Source organism: Emydura macquarii, unplaced genomic scaffold, assembly GCF_026122565.2.
Source record: "Emydura macquarii macquarii isolate MOO-44397 ecotype Brisbane River unplaced genomic scaffold, CSIRO-AGI_Emac_v2 contig_1027, whole genome shotgun sequence".
NCBI classification, from domain to species: domain Eukaryota; kingdom Metazoa; phylum Chordata; order Testudines; family Chelidae; genus Emydura; species Emydura macquarii.
In genome coordinates this window covers 13,480,036-13,500,085 of record NW_027131164.1, presented here as the reverse complement: position 1 = coordinate 13,500,085, position 20,050 = coordinate 13,480,036, and the positions used below count along the sequence as shown (strand labels likewise).

Here is a 20,050-nt window from a genome sequence, read left to right as displayed (position 1 = left end):
GTTTTCCAACAGAGATCAAATGTGCCAAGTCTCAGCCTGAAAACTCCTCCCTCCAACAGCTGTATATGTCTGATAAAGGACAGGCCAAACCAAACATAGCTATGAAAATCCCTAGGATGATGCTTTTAAGGGGGTACTTATATGACGTAAGTAAGTAATTTAAGAAGTTTTGATTATTTGTATTCTTATTATTCGTATTCTGATTCCAGAGCTCACCGTCCAAAAGTATTATATATATTAAAAAAATCAGAATTTATCATAACAGCCAGAATATGCTCCAGTGCAGTAGTGCCCACACTTTTTACTCCGTGTCCCCCCTTAGTCCTGTCTGCAGCCCCTGCTGTCCCCTCCCCCTTCTCAGCTGGGGTTGGGAGCAGGACCACAGTTGGAGCCGGGGGGCTGCGGCAGGGTGGCGGGGCTTACGAGCTGGGAGCCCCGGGATTATGGAGCTTCCCTGCTCTCAGCCCCACAGCTTCCCTGCTCAGAGATCCGGGATGGTGGGGGCTTCCCTGTTGGAGTCTCAGGGTGGCAGGGGCTCTTGTGCCCCCCACAATTGTCCTCTGTGCCCCCCCAGGGGGCACCCCACCCTTTGAAGACCTCTGTTCTAGTGCCAAAGATTCACAACCTTTTGCATTGGCTCTGTGAATACCTGCTGTATCTGTATGCCGTATCCTTTCAAGTTTGCGTCCCAAGAGGTATTTCGATAGATGTCATCCACTCTGTCTATTAATTCGATCTATGCATGGAAGAGGAAAATAAGCCATTATTTAGATGCAATTCATGTAACAGTTGAAAATATCGAAAAAAAAGTTGTAGCCTATGTATCTTTGAACATCCACTTAAAGTCAAAACTGCACCTCATAAAACACAATGGACAAATTTACTGTTCCAAAAATATCAGAGCAGTGGTCCAAGGTGTTTCCCTGAAAGTTTTCCACAGTCAAAATACAGCAGACTCTGCCATTTACCATGATTTTGTATAGTGCAATGGAAAAGCAATGTAAGATTAAGAATAAATCATCTTGGTAAATACTTTATTTATATGCTAGCATTCCACTATTACTTTTTTTAAAAACTAGAAAGTATAGTACGGAGCAATCCTGTACTCCAGGCTCTCTCTGCAGGCCAATAAACTATCGCTGTCCTCTTCACTACATTTAGTGTTGGGGCTCCAAAGCATCCGCTCTTCTCTCCTGGTTCTTTTGTTCTTTATAGCCAAGGCCTCCCCTTCCAAGAAACAAGTTCCATCCAGAAATTTGCATGGTTTTTGTACTGAAATGCACCTCCAAATTCACTCAGGATGAGCAGCAGGGTTGTTGGTTGTTTTAGGGATTGGGAGGGTGGAGGAAGAATAGATCAAGGGGGTTTGAAATTCTTCTAACAGTAAAACTGATAGAAGAAACACCTAGCGATAGTGGTACTTGAAATGTCCTTCCCTTCCTCCTAGACAAGTTTAGATTTTAAGGCATTTTGTTTTTAAACAAACAGTTATTCCCTCAAAGTAATAATTTCATTCTTTAAGATCCATTTACTTCAGTTTTGCTGACATATTGAAAGCACGTTTCTCTATTCACAGAGACTATTCCTAGGGTTTCTTCTAGTGAAATGGACTCCTTCCCGCACATAAGGCCAGCTCATTCGTAATAACATTTGTAATTTATTTTGGTCACAGATCTCTGGAAGGGGTCAAAGAAGCTAACAGGAACAGGCCTTTCCTCCCACACACATTATCTAAGCATTTCTAAAACCTATCTTTAAAAAGGGAACAAAGAGGAGCTGGGGAATTATAGACCAGTCAGCCTAACTTTGATACCTGGAAAGATATCATAACAAATATTAAACGGTCAATTTGTAAGCACCTACAGGAAAACAGGGTTATAAGGAATAGCCAGCATGAATTTATCAGGAACAAATCATGTCAAACCAACCTCATTTCCTTCTCTGACAAGGTTACTGGCCTAGTGGATGGGAGAAAGCAATAGACATGATTTATCTTCATTGTAGTAAAGCTTTTGACACCCTCAGAAGAAAACTAGGGAAATGTGGTCTAGCTGAAATTACTACAAAATGGGTGCATAACTGGTTGAAAACTGTACTCAGACTAGTTATCAACAGTTCACTGTCATACTGGGACAACATATCAAGTGAGGTCTGCAGGGTCTGTCTTGGGTTCCAGACTACTCAATATTTTCATTAATGACTTGGTTAATGGAGTGGAGAGGTTGCTTATAACATTTGTGGATGACACCAAGCTGGGTGGGATAGCAAGAACTTTGGAGGACAGGATAAGAATTCAAAACGACCTTGACAAATTGAAGAACTGGTTTGAAATCAATAAAGACAACTGCAAAGTACTACACTTAGGAAGGGAAAATCAAATGTGCAAATACAAAATGGGGAATAACTAGGTAGGCAGTAGTACTGCAGAAGAGGATTTGGGGATTACAGTGGATCAGAAAATTAAATATGAGCCAACAATGTGATGCAGTTGTGAAAAAGGCTAATATAATTCCGGGGTGTATTAATAAGAGTTTCGTATGGTAATCAATTTCTCTTCATGTCCGTTGCAGGTAGGACAAGTAGTAGTGGGCTTAAACTGAAACAAGGGAGACTTATGTTAGATATTAGGAAAAACTTGCTAACTATAAAGGGTAGCTCTAAAATAGGCTTCCAAGGGAGGTTGTGGAATTCCCATGAGTGGAGGTTTTTTAAGAACAGATTAGACAAGCAATTGTCAGGGGTGATCTAGATATACTTGGTCCTGCCTCAGTGCAGAAGAAAGGACTAGATGGCCTCTCGAGATCCCTTAGAGCTTTACATTTCTATTATTCTACCTAGGCATCAGACATGGATTATAAAGACAGTGAGGACTGTCCAGAAGGTCAGTACATGGAACTTGAAGTGGATCTGGTGGTAATAAAGAACTAGTGCAGCTTGCAAAGCACTATGATATTCTCTCTCATCTCACAGCAATGAGACAAGCTACAGTGCTGTGCACCAGCTGTAGCATCTTTAGTTTCAGGTAGAGCAGGTTACAATAGTTCAGCCTACATGTGACATTTATCTGTTCTACTTAACCTTAACTACAGAGTCGCAAATGGCAACTCCATAACTAAGCTACTGTGACATTATCTGAAAGAACGTGCTAATTGGCAGAGGGGAGAATATGGTACATCCTGTAATATACAGTGGGGAGGTAGGCAGGTTGGAAATGTTATCATCTGTTGCACTCATGTCTATTCATACAATGAAAGTGGGTGGTCTTATTTTGATATTTCTTTAAGAACGGCATATTTTTCTTATCACAGAAGTTTATCGGGTTCTTCCTGATATTTCTGATGGGTTAGAAGGGAGAGATGTTTTAGATTTGCTATAAATAACTATGCAGTAGACTGGCTGTGAACCACTTATCCTTTTGGAGAGAAGTGTTACACAACTGGAAAATATCCAGTACTCAAATAGTCACTGTTGGAATATTTTAAATGATGAGCTTCACATTAAACAAGCCATACAATATAAATTAGTGCATCTGTATAATTCTATAGAGTAAAAAGACAATTCTTAGAGAAAATCTTAATATACGATCCATGGGGGCAGGGAGAGATAGGGGAGGGAAGAAGTTAGAAGAGCTGCTTAAAAATATTCTGCTTAAAAAGGTTTATTTAATTGTAGCCATCAGCCACCAGTGCAAAATAAATTATTTTAAAACTTCAATTAATTTAACACCCTCCAGGTAAACAGCACTCAGAGTTAGCCATTAAATACAGTATTAGATAACATATAGATCCTGCTAGCTTTCTAACTACTACAGCACCATCTTCCAGCTGCAGTGCATCTGTTTGCGTGACTTCTTCTACCAAACAATAACAGATTGTCACGTACTTACTAAGTAATTAATAGTTGTGCTTTCCTCCCCGCGGCCCATATACTTGAAGAAGCGATGATCTGCCACCACTAACATCTTGCATGTGTTCTTAGAGAGGTCTCTAGTGGCTCTTTTCTCCCGAAGGATGTTCACTGATGTGAATGTTTAAGTGTAATCAAATACATTAGACACACATTCCTGGACAATTTATAATATATTTAGTTTCTATTTGAAAATGCAATTAGTTTTTTTTAGAGTAATCCCTCTGAAAGCACAAAAAGTCTTAATCATCCTCTAACCTATTTATTGTAGGAAAGGAGTGGAGAACAGTGAAACTGTATAAGGAAAGAGCAAGTAAAACTAGCTTTATTTCTCAAGCAAGTCAGCTAAACCTTTCATCTCATTTTCCCATTAACTGAACTTCCTATATACCTCCCGCCTCCACATGTTCTACCAATACCCATTTTGGCAGAGAAGGGCTAGATCCAACTCTACACAAAGTCTATCATGGCTTAAAGAGAGTATCTAAAGAAAAGCACTAGATGTACAAAGAGAGGCTGTATGGCATCACTGGCATTAGCCTGGCATTGGCCACTGTCATAAGACAGGATAGTCTGATCCAATATGACCATTCTTATCATAAAGAGACAAAAGCAAAGCACGAACTCATAAAACCATTTTCAGGTCATCTTTAAAGCCAAAAGAGTAACTAAATGATATTTAGCCACTGTAAGGGTGTGGGATTCATATTGGTCAGTTCTGTGCTTTGGAGGAGCCAAATGCCCTTTCTGAGCATCCTCCTTCCCCCAAACTGGTGACGGTCTTTGGGGGTGAGTTTGCCCTCCCCTGCCACAATGAGTTTCAAAATGTAAGGCTTAAAGTGATATAAGAGAGAGCCAGCGAAGTAGACAGCTTTCCAGACATGAAAGCCTCACGGCCAGATTATAAACTTACACTACTACCTAGCTATAGAAATAGATTTCAAACATTTCACTCTGAATAGCAGCATTCTCACCTTCATTTAAATGGCTGTCCTCTAGTCCTTCAGGCAGCAATTCTTCCTCCTTAAATTTTAAATAGCCACATACTTTGGGCGACTGTAAACGTGAGAAATCCTTAATATCTTCAGATCTGTAGACCAAGAGTCTTTCATCTTGAGTATTATCTATATACCTCCAAAGTGGCTAAAAATAATACAAGAAATGCAAGTGATTTAGGTATATTATGCATGCAAGGGCTTCTAGGATTATCCATATTTAATAAATATGGCCAAAAAGTCCCACTAAAAACAGCCACCGCTGTATACATAGAAATTACGGCCAGATGCCGTTTACTTTATTCACACAAGTAGTTCTATTGATTTCAACAGGACTATTTGCACAAACAGCGCAAGCAGGAACATTGAGAAACGGTCAACAAATAAAAAAACAAAAACAGACATCAAGAGTTCTTATGCCTTCTTAACTGCCCTATGGACAAAGCAGCAGCTGCCATCTCATCCTTGTCAAAAGGAGGGGGACTATGCAACCATTTTTGAAGCTTTAAAATAGCACTTACAAAAAAGTTCATTTGGAAGGAAAGAAAGCTGAGGGGTCTTTCCCCAAAGAAGATCCTAAGAACTGCAGGGTTGGGCAGATGTAGGAAATTTACTACTTATTTACTACCCTGCCTCATTCAACACAAGCCATAGTAGATCACATGGATACATCACTGCACGCTTGCATATTTCACGAGGCAGTGGTTTAATCTTAATTCTGTAGGTATGTCATGTGCAAGTTGAGCCCTCTTCCCATTAGAGTACTGGAAGATAGTTATCAAAACCCCTTTTTAGTAACAATAAATTACTGTGCCTGCATAAAATATAGTTTTTTAAACTCTCACAATTTATCCAAATTAATCCCAAATTTTCACAGGCCATATTGAGGAAAAGAGAAAAACGTGTTCTTAAAAATTACTCTAATCTAATTTGGGACCATAAACACTAAAATATCTTAATCATAATTACATGGTGTCATTACGGAGCAATGTTAAGGTTGTTTGGGTGCCCTAGTTGTGCACTTTCATACATTAACATGATTGGACTTCTCTTAAGTTTAACCTGAGTTTATAAACTCAGGATTTTGAGACAATTACAATATCCCTATAATGCATTTTACCCCACCTTGCTGATATGTACCGTAAATCTCCATGCTCTTAACATAGTTTTTATGCGGAAATATACTGCATAGAAACAACTCTATATGGTAGTATTTAATAGTCTATTTGTGAGATATTTACAGATATTCCCAGCTTTACGTCAGTAGCTCAAAACAGTACAAGAATGATAAATAACAAGAATGAAATAATACATTTTCAAACTAACCCTGGAGAAAAAAATTAAGATGTGCCAAATCCAAAATGTAAAAAGCTCTCCAAGTCCCTTCTTGTTTAGAAGGCTGGCACAGTACGTTACTCTAGAAGACATTAGGTATGTTTCTAAGGTTACTAATGTAACCCACCTTATTTTTTAAAAGCTTTTTCTTGTTTGTCAAAGATAAATCTCTATCATGAAGATGAAAAGCCACCAAGTTTTAACAAATATTCTTTTACATTTAGATGTAGAAATAACTTACCAAGGCTAATCTCTAAGATTCTGACAAACCCTGCTACTCTTTTATTGTAAGATGGAACAGAGATGGCACAGGTCATACACACATATAGAGAGAGATGCAGAGAAGTCTATATAAGGAAGTTTATATTAGAATACTAAATTTTTATTTTATTCGTTAAAGTAAATTTAGTCAGTCCATAGGTGACAAGTTACATTGCTGCTCTTCAGCCAATTTCCCTTGGTTGAAACAATGTCATTTTAACTGACATATCTTAAGAGGGCATTAAGAGCACAGAGTATAAAAAGAACTACTTAATTTTGACACCTCCTACTTCTGCATTAGTGAACAAAGCAAACAGCATACTAGAAAACATAACACTGTTCAAAAATGCTTCTCCAATACAAAAACAAAACTTTAAAGTGGGTACTCTTCTGAATATATGAATCTAAGATAGTAATTCCTATGGTGGTTTGAACGGATACCCTGGACCTTGTAAATACCCCACACTTTTAAAGTGCTGGCACTACACGCACTGAGCAAACAGTGAGCTAGAAGGAACTTTAAAGGATCAAAGGATTCTGCCGAGGACATGGTTTTTCGATGATGTTCAAATGGACTGAAGTTGTTTATTACACCATCAGATTGCCAAGATGTGTGTATGGCCTTAGTTTCACTATTCCTTTGCTGAAGTCTACACATTTAATGGCTCACAAAAATGTTTAATAAGGACCCTTCTGCTTTCCTAGAAACAAATTTTCTCACTGTATATTTATTCACATACACACCTCATATTCAGTATGGAACAACAATCTGTTGCTTCTGCCTTACAACCACTTACAAAAAAATCAGACTCCACCCGTCCAAAAACTGTTTTTCCAGCTACAGAGGTGTTGGGTGGCTGATTAACAATAGGGAAATAGTACTGTTTTTCATCAAAAATGTTCCTATTGGCTCAATCTTTTTTTCAACAGCAATCAGTACCTCTACATTGTATTCTTCTCCATCAGTGTTGATTCTTACAGTAAAGTCTTCATCACCTATGTGTGCAATAACCTTGGAATTATGTTCACCTTTGAAAGTAGAAAAGAAAAATTAAGTTAACTGATGGGACAACTGACTGATCCATTTAGCAAATGGCATCTCCTCTTCTTAAATCAATATTGCTTTCTCTTTAAAGACCAGAGTAGTTCTCTCTTCGAGAGTTTCTCAGATGCATTGCATTTAGGTGAGTGCGCGCCCCGTGCACGAGCCTGCGGAAAACTTTTCTGCCCTAGCAACCCAGTGGTCGGTCTCGGCGCCCCCTGGAGTGGCGCGCGTATAGTGCGGTATATAGGACGCCACCGACCGCACGGGTCCCCAGTTCCTTCTTTCCGCCAGTGACGGTCAGTGGAACGTCTGCCCCTTGCCTCTTTAGCAAGTAGCAACCTATTTTACTCGTGTATATAAGTTTTTTTATTGTTTTATAGTGTGAATAGTTAGAGTAGTATAGTGTATATAGTTAGCCCCTAAGGGGCTCCCTTAGGAGCCATGCCTGGCTCCACCGGGTTTAAACCTTGTGCGGCTTGCGGTAAGGTGTTCTCCGTCAGCGACCCCCATGACCGCTGCCTTCGGTGCCTCGGAGAACAACACCGCAAGGACAAGTGCCGCATATGTAAGGCTTTCAAGCCGCGGACCCAAAAGGACAGAGACGCTCGCCTCCGGGCGATCTTGATGGAGACGGCACTTCGTCCCGACTCCGAGCCGTCCAGATCACCCACGGCACCAAGCGTCTCGTCGATCCGGAGCGTACCACTGGTACCGACAACACCATCAGTACCGTCTAAACCGGTACAAAACAAAAACAAACGGCCAGCGGCCGCACCTATGGACTCCTCCCTGCGACCGGTACAGCAGGGAGTGATACAGGAGATGCCCCAGCCACGTGCCGTTGAATCTGTCCCGGCACCGGCATCTCCTCGTAGAGAGCCTCCCCCGACCCCGAGGGGTGGGGGAGCGCCTCTACAAGGGCCGTCGACGCCGGAGGCGTTCACAGCGGCACGAGCCCTCATGGCCCTGCCTACGCCTCCATCCCCCCCTCGGCCGAGGGCATCGGGGATAGCGTCTCGGGGTAAGCCCGCGCTGGGCTACCCCGGTGGGAGGTCGAGACAGGACTCGGTGTCTCCCCCCAGACGGTCGGGGAGAGGGAGAGCAACATCCTCCCCCCCCAGCTCCGACCGCGCGTCGTCGAGCTCCTCCAGAGAACGGCACCGCAGCTGTTCTGGAGGTTCCCGGGCAAGCTCCGCGTCCGATCTGAGACCTTCGGAGCCCCGGCGCCGCTCAGCACGGCGGGGAAAGACCCGGACGTCGGAGCCACGGCACCGCTCCCGTTCGTCTTCGGGCTCTCGGCACCGCTCACCGGCTACGGTGCCGAGACAGGCTACAGATCGTTCCCGATCAGCGGAACGCAGTCCGGTGCGGATCCCGGCGCCCTCACCATGGCACCGGTCTCGATCCCCGGCATCGCGTACGGAGAGGCAACGGGACACTCCATCACGCCGGGCTCGCTCGCGCACCCGGACTCCGAGCCCATTCCCGGACGCTCCCACAAAGGCACCGAGGGCTCAACAGCGGTACCGGCGCTCTCCCAGCCCGGTACACCCGAAAGCTTCAGGGCATATATCTCGCCCTCACCGCACCTCTCGATCCCCGGTACCGAAAGATACTACACGGCACTGGACTCGATCGAGGTCGCCAGCTCCCTCTCCACCGCGGCGTCCGGCGTCGAGACAAAGGCGTTCGGGGAGCTCGGTACCGAGAGAAAGCCGGTACCATCAAGCTGCGCGGGCCCGCTCCCGCAGCCCGACACATAGCCATCGGCACCGGGAGCGATCTACATCTCGCTCCCGTACTCCCAAACGAGCCTCGGTACCAGATGCCTCGGCACCGCACATCTCTACGGTGCCGCACCCGCCCACGGGGAATCGGCGCTCCAGGAGCCCTAGGGTTCACGCCAAGCGCCATCATAAGTCGCGGAGGTACTCCTCCTCGTCCAGCTCGTCTCCCCGGCGATCCAAGCGTCGTCACCGCTCTCCGGCATCCCACAGCCCTTCTCCTGTTAAAGGGCACTACAAGAGGAGCCGGAGATCTCCGAGTCCGGCTCATCCATCTGGGCCGGCCTACCCGGCACCGGGACCGGTACCGGCGTGGGGCAAGGCCCCTGGCAGTGGCCTTATTGGGGTCCCTGGCCGCCTCAGACAATTCAGGGCACAGGGTCACTCCCCTCCTCCTCCAAACCTCAACCGCCCCCCATCACAGGGGGCACAGCAGGAGGAGCCGCCCCAAGAAGGGGATCATTCGTCGGACTACGAGTCTGATCCTCTGGAAGGGCCCTCTACAGGCCCATTGTTGCAGTCTTCCTCCTCCTCTCCCCCTGATACAACATCTAGGGATCGGAGGACTCCTTTGCCTGATTTCAAGGCACACCAAGAGCTCCTTAAGCATCTGGCGGAGAACCTCAAAATAGACCTCAGGGAGCTCTTGGAGGAGGAGGACCCTATATTTGGTCTCCCAGCCTCGGCGGGGCCCTCTAGGGTGGCACTCCCAGTGCACGACCGGGTACTCAGACTGGTCAAGCCCATATGGGAGACCCCTGCTTCGGTAGCTCCAACCTCTAAGACCGTGGAGCGAAAGTACTACGTACCGCAGCAGGGGTTTGAGTACCTCTACAACCACCCAGCCCCGGGCACCTTAATGGTGGACGCTGTTAATCAGAGGGAGCGCCAAGGTGCCCAGGCTAGTACTCCCAAAAATAAAGACTATAAGAAATTAGATCTTTTTGGGAGGAAGGTGTACTCTACCGCGGCCCTTCAGCTCCGTATAGCGAACCACCAAGCACTTTTGGGGCGCTATAATTTGAATCTCTGGGCTTCTCTCCAGAGATTTACGTCGGCCCTTCCCCCAGATCTAGTGCAGGACTTCACCACCGTCCTCCAGGAAGGGTCAACAGTAGGGGGCGCTACAATCCAGTCCGCTAGTGATGCGACAGACGCGGCGGGTAGGGCCATGGCGTCCGGCATCGTTATGCGCCGGTCGTCTTGGTTACAGTCATCTGGACTCTCCACCGAGGCGCAACAGGCCATTCAAGATCTGCCCTTTGAGGGCACAGGCCTGTTCTCCGCCAAAACAGATGACAAACTGCACGCCCTAAAAGACTCTCGTGCCACCCTGCGATCCTTAGGGCTTTACATGCCGCAGACGACGAGGCGCCAGGGCAGACAGCAGCCCCAGAGGCAGCAACAACAACAGCCCGCTCCTAGGCTGCCCCCCTGCCAGACCCAGCCTCGACGAACCGGGGACCGTTTCCGGCAGAACAACCGCCGGAATCGCCCCGGGACGGCCAAGAGCTCCCAATCCGGGCCGCGCAAGAATGGCAAGCGCCCTTTTTGATGGGACGCTCGGGAGCGGCACCTCTGCCATTCTAACGACCCCAAGGGTCGACCAGGATCTCACCCTACCCTTCAAAGACAGACTTCGCCCCTTCCTCCAAGAGTGGCGAGGCATAACCTCGGACCGCTGGGTGTTAAGTGTGGTGCGGAGGGGTTACGCCTTACAGCTCTCGGCCTTCCCACCGGACTCTCCCCCTACCCCGTCCCTCTTCAGGGACCCCTCTCACGAGCAACTCCTCCTTCAGGAGGTCCGCTCCCTGCTCCACCTAGGGGCAGTAGAGGAAGTCCCACCTATGGAAAGGGGCAGGGGGTTTTATTCCCGGTATTTCCTTATTCCCAAGGCAAAGGGGGCCTCCGGCCCATTCTGGACCTCCGCCGCCTCAACAGGTTCATCAGGCGGCTCAAGTTCCACATGGTCTCCCTCGCCTCCATCATTCCCACATTAGATCCTGGAGATTGGTATGCCGCTCTCGACTTGAAAGACGCATATTTCCACGTGTCTATCCTCCCTGGCCACAGACGTTTCCTACGGTTTATGGTAGCTGGTGGCCACTACCAGTTTACAGCCCTCCCCTTTGGCCTTTCTTCAGCGCCCAGGGTCTTCACCAAGTGTATAGCGGTGGTGGCGGCCTACCTGAGGCGCAAAGGGGTCCAGATCTTCCCCTATCTGGACGATTGGTTACTTGGGGAAGATCTAGACTCCATGTCACAAACAGTTTAGCCCTAACGTGCGCAACATGCAACAGACATGTAGATACCCTGCAAGGTAGGGATAGGATACAGAGTGACCTAAACAAACTGGAGGATTGGGCCAAAAGAAATCTAATGAGGTTCAACAAGGACAAGTGCAGAGTCCTCCACTTAGGAAGGAAGAATCCCATGCACAGCTATAGACTGGGGACCGACGAGCTGGGCAGCAGCTCTGCAGAAAAGGACCTGGGGGTAACGGTGGATAAAAAGCTGGATATGAGTCAGCAGTGTGCCCTGGTTGTCAAGAAGGCTAATGGAATATTGGGCTGCATTAGGAGGGGCATTGCCAGCAGGTCACGGGAAGTGATTATTCCCCTCTATTCGGCATTGGTGAGGCCGCATTTAGAATACTGTGTCCAGTTTTGGGCCCCCCACTACAAAAAGGATGTGGACAAGTTAGAGAGAGTGCAGCGGAGGGCAACCAAAATGATTAGGGGGCTGGAGCACAGGACTTATGAGGAGAGGCTGAGGGAACTGGGCTTGTTTAGTCTGCAAAAGAGAAGAGTGAGGGGGGATTTGATAGCGGCTTTTAACTACCTGAAAGGGGGTTCCAGGGAGGATGGGGCTAGGCTGTTCTCGGTGGTGGCAGATGACAGAACAAGGAGCAACGGTCTCAAGTTGCAGGGGGGAGGTCTAGGTTGGACATTAGGAAAAAGTTTTTTACTAGGAGGGTGGTGAAGCATTGGAATGGGTTACCTAGGGAGGTGGTGGAATCTCCATCCTTACAGGTTTTTAAGCTGAGGCTTGACAAAGCCCTGGTTGGGATGATATAGCTGAGGTTAGTCCTGCTTTGAGCAGGGGGTTGGACTAGATGACCTCCTGAGGTCCCTTCCAACTCTAATATTCTATGATTCTATGATTCTATGATTCTATGCTCATAAACGAGCAGAAATCCACGCTGACCCCAGTACAGCGCATAGAATTTATTGGGGCCACTCTAGACGCAGTACAGGCCAGGGCCTTCCTTCCACTAGCTCGCTTCCAAGCCATGACTGCCATCATACTCGAGTTACAGACATTTCCTACAACAACAGCCAGGCGCTGCCTGCAGCTGTTGGGGCACATGGCGGCATGCACATACGTGGTCAGACTGGCTCGCCTCAGACTCAGGCCTCTGCAGGGCTGGTTAGCATCAGTATATGCCCCAGCCAGACACTCTCTGGGCAGGGTAGTCACCGTCCCACCCCAGGTCCTAACGTCACTGAACTGGTGGACAGACCAGAGACAAGTAATTGAAGGAGTCCCATTCTCGGACCTGATCCCCTCTGTAACATTGATCACAGATGCCTCCGATATCGGGTGGGGGGCTCACATTACCCACAGCCTGAGTACTCAAGGTCAGTGGTCAATGCAAGACAGACTGCTCCATATAAACATTCGGGAACTCCGAGCAGTCCTTCTCGCTTGCAAGGTTTTTCTCCGCTTTCTCAGGGGGCGGGTGATACAAGTCCTTACGGACAACACCGTCACGATGTTTTACATCAACAGACAAGGCGGGGCGCGTTCCTCGAACCTGTGTCGCGAGGCGCTACAACTATGGGACCTTGCGGTGAGAAACGACTTCCACTTGGTGGCATCTCACCTACCAGGGGTGAGGAACGACGAGGCAGACCGCCTCAGCAGGTCGTTTTTTCCCCACCACGAATGGTCACTTCATGGGGAGATTACAGCGTTTCTCTTCCGCAAGTGAGGAGTTCCCCATCTGGACCTCTTTGCCACGCGACAGAACGCGAAATGCCCACTATTCTGCTCCCTGCGAGGGCGAGAACAGAACTCAATTTCGGACGCGTTCCTGATAGACTGGTCAGGGCCACTTCTCTATGCTTTTCCACCGACCCCACTGCTCCCCAGGGTACTCTTGAAAGTCAAGAGGGACAGAGCGGACATCATCCTGATCGCACCGGCATGGCCGAGACAGCACTGGTACAGTATGCTGCTCGACCTTTCCATCGCCGCACCGATCCCGCTCCCGAGACGATACGATCTCCTCTCCCAGGAACAGGGTCGCCTGCTCCACCCAGACTTGGACTCCCTCCACCTGACGGCATGGAGGCTCCATGGTTGACAGAAGGAGAGAGGGCTTGTTCCGCACAAGTCCAAAGCGTCCTGCTGGGGAGCAGGAAACCTTCCACCCAGGTGGTTTATCGGGCAAAGTGGAAACGCTTCACTTACTGGGCACAGTCACGTGGTATTTTGCCTCTGGACTCAACTATCCAGGCTATATTAGACTACCTCCTCCATCTGAAGATGCAGGGCCTTGCCCTGGCCTCCTTAAGAGTGCATCTGGCGGCCATCTCGGCCTTCCATTGCCCAGTGGAGGGGAGGTCTATATTCTCCCACCCGATGTCCATCAGGTTTCTCAAGGGAATAGAGAGGCTTTTCCCACAAGTTCGTGATCCCCTGCCTCTCTGGGACTTAAACCTAGTTCTCACTATCCTCACAGGTCCCCCCTTTGAGCCTATGGCTACATGCCCTCTTCTAGTCCTATCATGGAAGGTAGCCTTCCTCGTAGCCATTACATCGGCTAGGAGGGTCTCCGAGCTAAGAGCCCTAACCTCAGACCCTCCTTACACAGTATTTTTCAAAGATAAAGTGCGACTGAGACCCCACCCGGCCTTCCTCCCTAAGGTGGTGTCCCAGTTTCATTATAATCAGGATATTTTCCTCCCCGTGTTCTTTCCCAAACCACACGGATCGGAGGAGGAGCGGAGATGGCACTCACTGGATGTCAGGCGAGCCTTAGCCTTCTATATAGACCGGACTAAGCCGTTCCGGAAGTCCACGCAGCTCTTCGTCGCAGTGGCGGACCGCATGAAAGGCTCACCTGTCTCCACCCAGTGCATCTCCTCCTGGATCACCACCTGCATCCGCACCTGTTACGAGATGGCGAAGGTACCACTCCCGGGACCGATTACAGCGCACTCTACCAGGGCCCAAGCCACCTCGGCGGCTTTCCTGGAACGGGTGCCCCTACAGGATATCTGCAGAGCTGCAACCTGGTCATCGGTCCATACCTTCACATCTCATTATGCCATCGTGCAACAAGCAAGAGAGGATGCAGCAGTTGGCAGAGCCGTGCTGAGAAGGGCTTCACGCCACTGACTCCTTCCCGCCGCCAAAGGTATGGCTATGTAATCACCTAAATGGAATGCATATGAGCAACTCTCGAAGAGAGAAAACAGGGTTACTTACCAGTAACTGTTGTTCTTCGAGATGTGTTGCTCATATCCATTCCAAACCCACCCTCCGTCCCCGCTGTCGGAGTCGGCAGAAAGAAGGGACTGGGGACCCGCGCGGTCGGTGGCGTCCTATATACCGCGCTATACGCGCGCCACTCCAGGGGGCGCCGAGACCGACCGCTGGGTTGCTAGGGCAGAAAAGTTTTCCGCAGGCTCGTGCACGGGGCGCGCACTCACCTAAATGGAATGGATATGAGCAACACATCTCGAAGAACAACAGTTACTGGTAAGTAACCCTGTTTTTTCACTCTAAAGCCAGATTATTTCCTCTGTGCTATGATATCAGGGAGACATGTTAAAACACAGTCTCCAATTCTGAAAAAGTTACATGCACTAGGATGCTTCTTTAATTGATATTTTTGCAAACGTTGTCGGGATGGCTCAGGGGATTAGTAATGGGATATGGAGCCTTTTGCCAGCATGAAGGATTAACAAACATCACCACAGTCAGTGGAGGTGCCAAGGTTTGAATAGCAAAGGAGACTGGGCTATACTTTCATCCAGAAGCATTGTCTAGGCTGATCTGATTTGAGAATCCAGGATCTCAATGGGAATTAAAGTTAACATTCTCATTTTTAAAAGACCAGAAGCCCAGAGGCTGTTGTGTGTTTTTTTGTACAATACATCTTGATGATTTTCAAACCCAGATTGTAAAGCCTTAACTTAATACACACAGCACCAGTCTCAACATTGTAAGAAAATTGACAAGGGCAGGAACAAAGTCTATTCATTCACTCTGATCATGCTTGAGGAAAATGAAAAAGTCATGATACACAATTCACCCTGGGTCAGCAGAATTTGGCAAAGCTGTGCTACCCCACAACACTGATGTGTAGTCTAGTTCATACTTACCGACTACATGTCCAGTGAAGAATTCTTGCCATTGTACATGATACTCCTTTTCTTTGCCTTTACCGTCCACTATTAGTGCTTGAAAGTTTTCAGAAAAGTGTTCAACAGCTGAAGTTAGGTATAATTTAAAGTGCCTGTAAAATAATTTACTTCCACTTAGTTTTAAGTGCACCACATACAAAGAAACAGACATCAGCTTCTTGTTCTATGAAACCTCTTTGGATATTAAACAACATCTCTTCCATTAATAAAATATAAAAATATGTGCTATGCAATTTGTCAGAATTATTGTAAGAGAGTACTTTTCTAAGAGCTTTTATAACATTTGTAAAGTAGTCAGAATGTTTATTAACATGAAAAAACTGCTATTTTTTTAAGATAATGTATACAGCCACCCCTTCCAAAAGGTACTCAAACAAGACTGGTTTCTTCTTCAGTGCTGATCTTCAGAGAAAGCCAGACCAAAACATTTAATAACACAGGTCAATAATAAGTAAAAAGATATACTCCGATGACCTCATTTCCTGAAATATGACCAAAAACCTTGACAAAACTTGGAATCTGTAGCTCTTAATGGAAAATCTACAAGACATGGAGTTTTATCTTGTGTTTGCTACAGGTGTATGTGAGCAAGAACTAAGCAAAAGATCTCCTAAAAGAACCATGTGCTGCAGTGTAACAGATTTTGGGGCACATATCAATTATCCCTGAGATAAAACTGGCAGTATTTTAAATGTTTGTTACAATGGAAATGTAAAGGAGACAAGATATCAGGCAGTATAAAATAGGAACATGGGAGATTTCTATCTATTTACTCTAGTATTTTGCTCTCACTCATGTTCTGTAGCTGCTGCCTCAGACAGAGGTAAAAAGTATGCATACCAATGTATGTGATGCTGTATATTATGGTAAGTAGTAGCTATGAATTTCTGGAGGGGAGGGCACATGGAAAGAGGTCAGATGAGGAGACTGCCTGACTGAATATTATCAGTCTTCATCTTTTAGCATGAGATGAAATTCTGAACTTGAAATGCAGTGAGAATCAACGTTTAGATACAGATGGGGGTTTTTTCCTCTGACGGTCAAATTACTGTCCCCAACACCTTGTCCATGGCATTATTCCATCCCTCTTCCCCCCCTCCATCTTCCGATCAAACTCCAGTCCCATCAGAGCCCAGAATGCCTTCCAACGTTTCTGTAACAAACTGAGAAATGCTTTGTGGAATGGAGATATCAACACACAATGAGAGCAAGTGGATTAAGTCCCCATAAACACCAACTCTCAGGCACCACAACATGGTAGCCACAGACCAATATACACTCCTTAAATGGAGACAAGGAGATTTTCAAGAAATGTAAGGCAGGCAAAAGTAATAGAGTGAAGCCAGGATCTGAAGAAAAAGCAGGATCCAACCCAGTTAATGAAAAATACCCTATAAGAACCTAAGATAAACAATAAAATGAAAGAAATCTCAATCATTGCTTCTTTAATAACAGAAGAATACAATATAGTTATATATAATCTTCCATTCTCTTGGTCTCTGTGAAACAAATCTCATAACCATGCATATCACTGACTCATAAGAATTGACAATCATGACAGCAAATGCAATAGACATTTCTGTTTTTGGCAGTTGTACATTATTCATTTCAAAAGATAAAGAATCACATAGAATGGAAGAATAATATTAAACCAGTATATGCCACTGATGATTTCATTACCTATGCAAGGCTGAAAAACTTAAGAGCCTCTCTATATGCGATTCTGGCTGTAGGTCCCTTTTCCTTAATGAGTGTTGCTGGATATTTGACAGAGAAAGGATGTCATACTCTGACAGCATGGATTCAAGCCTCTCTGAAATAGATATGGAGACATTTATAACAATTTCAAGAGAAAAATACACATTAAAATTAAACAAAAATTATAGCATTCAGCTGTAACATACATTACAGATGTTCCAAACTCTGCAAACCACTTTAATTTTAGAGTAACTACTGTGCATTCCTGTAAAGGTGCATTTTATACAGTCAGTGAGATGTTACAATATGTGATAGGTATGGATAAGTTCTCAGTCAGTTAATGAAATGTGTTCTAGTGGGAAACATTTTAGCCCACATCTAGTGTCACAGTTTTACTGTGACCCAAGCAATAATTTCTAATGATGCAGTTGTGTTGAGTATGCACCCTCCCATCCCTGGACCAGCTCAATAGCTTCTACTCTCCTCTGGAGCAGACCAGAATAATTCATCAGCTCCCTCTGTCATCTAACACACCCCAACCACCCTCTGTTTGCCTCATCCTTTTTGGGGGAAGAGAATTTTCACAAATTAAACAATTGAGTTTTCTTTTGGAAGGGACTGCATGGCCCCTGCCCTGCCTCCAACTTCCTGCAACAGTTAGAGAATGGATGGCCTTGCAGTCAAGGCACTGCACTGGGATTCAAGGGATTTGAGGTGAAATCCCAGCTCTGCCACAGACTTCCTGTGTGACCCTGGGCAAATCACTTAGGTACTTGAAAATTTAGATGGAACCTAATGGATTTTTCAGAAGCACATAACTCCCAATGGATCCTAAGTACCTTTGAAAATGTATCCTTAGTCTATCTGTATCTCAGCTCCCCATATATAAAATGTAGATAATACTTCCTTTGATTTCTCTATTTATACTGTAAGCTCTTCAAAACAAACAGACTGTTCAGGGGACAAACAAAAGGGGGCATAATAAAAGTATATAAAATAATGAATGGTCTAAAGAAGGGAGAGCAGGAACTTTTTCACAGAACATGTGATTACGCTGTGGAATTTACTGCCAAAGAATGTTGCTGAAACCAAGAAGTTAATAAGATTTCAAAAGTGATTGGATATTTATATGGATATCAATCATATAGAATCAGACAACTGGAAGGGACCTCGCGAGGTCATCTAGTCCAGTTCCCTGTACTTATGGCAGGACCAAGCATTATCTAGACCATCCCTGACAGGTGTTTGCCTAACCTACTCTTAAAAATCTTCAGTAATGGAGATTCCACAATCTCCCTAGGCAATTTATTCTAGTGCTTAACTACCCTGACAGCTAAGAATAAATTGCCTAGGGAGGTAGTGGAATCTCCATCATAGCCTGAGTTATAATAAATAACATTTTTGAAGGGATATTAAACCTCATGCTTCAGGGCTTACGCTGACCTCTATTAGAGATCAGAAGAAAACCCATCAGGAGACAGATTATCCCACACCTACGAGGGTTCTTTACACCCTCCTCTAAAACATCTGGGTTTGACCACTTGTCAGAGATAGGCTATCAGACTAGATTGACCTTGGGTCTGATCCAGCTTGGGAATTCCTACATTCCTCACTATAGACACGTTCAATGGCTAGGCACAATGGGACACACTCTCTCTCACCCTGGCCCCCACTTCAGCAGGGGCTCTCTAAGTGCTGCTGTAATACAAAACATTTACACACACACACACACACACACACACACACACACACACACACACACACACACACACACACACACACACACACACACACACACACACACACACACACACACACACACACACACACACGATTTGTTTAAAAAAAAAAAGTAAGTTTCAAGCTGAACCTGCGGTATCACCCAGCTACCGAAAACTCTCCCCCTCCTTCAGTAGATCTATTATTGAAAGTCTAGAGGAAGCAGGTAACAGGATAATGAGTGGCAGTACTCAGATCCTAGCACTGAGAACCAGGGACAAGGCACTACTGCGAAGACTGCTACTTCTTTTTCTCTCTGAATGATTCTTTTGAGAGGTGTATAGACCTGCATATTTATTGACTATGCTATGGAGTACACAAACTAGACACCTGAATACATAAACGGAAGTCATTAAGATAGGGAGAGAACTCTTCTGTAGTGGGCCACCCTTTCTACTCAGTGACAGCTACACTAATGGCCCAACCACCAAATCACTGTTTTAAGAAATCACTTATCTAAGGATCTTAAGATTTCTAATTTTACAGGCCCTTTAATTAATTAGGCAACACTGCTAGATAACTGATTTTTATGGAGCTGTGAGGTGGTCAGTTAAGACTGTCAGCTTGAAATCTAGTCTATTTTTTAAAAAATGAAGTAGAAGGAACTTCGGGAACCACACCGGACCCTCAATGTTTTCTCCCCCACCTCCAATCAATGTCCCTGGACCCCAGATACAGAGCAACAGCTATAGTGTAACATTGTCACTGGAAATGAAGGGGGGATAGATTCAATTGTCAAGGAGGGTGCATCAATTTGGGTGTGTATTAGGTTGGAGGGAATCTAATGCAGGAATCTAATTTGGGGGAAGA

General features: G+C 45.8%; 1 protein-coding gene across 2 annotated transcripts in view; it reads right to left on the bottom strand.

The window, feature by feature from the left end:
* ADAM17 (ADAM metallopeptidase domain 17) overlaps window positions 1-20,050 on the bottom strand; it is a 58,004-nt gene that overhangs the window by 20,949 nt on the left and 17,005 nt on the right. For both annotated transcript variants that reach the window (XM_067544784.1, XM_067544785.1), the window contains exons 2-7: window positions 17,444-17,576; window positions 15,722-15,855; window positions 7,438-7,526; window positions 4,881-5,049; window positions 3,887-4,017; window positions 650-736 (exon numbers count right to left, since the gene is read on the bottom strand). In XM_067544784.1, coding sequence (XP_067400885.1) covers window positions 650-736; window positions 3,887-4,017; window positions 4,881-5,049; window positions 7,438-7,526; window positions 15,722-15,855; window positions 17,444-17,576 — 743 coding nt within the window. The remainder of the gene's footprint in view (window positions 1-649; window positions 737-3,886; window positions 4,018-4,880; window positions 5,050-7,437; window positions 7,527-15,721; window positions 15,856-17,443; window positions 17,577-20,050) is intronic.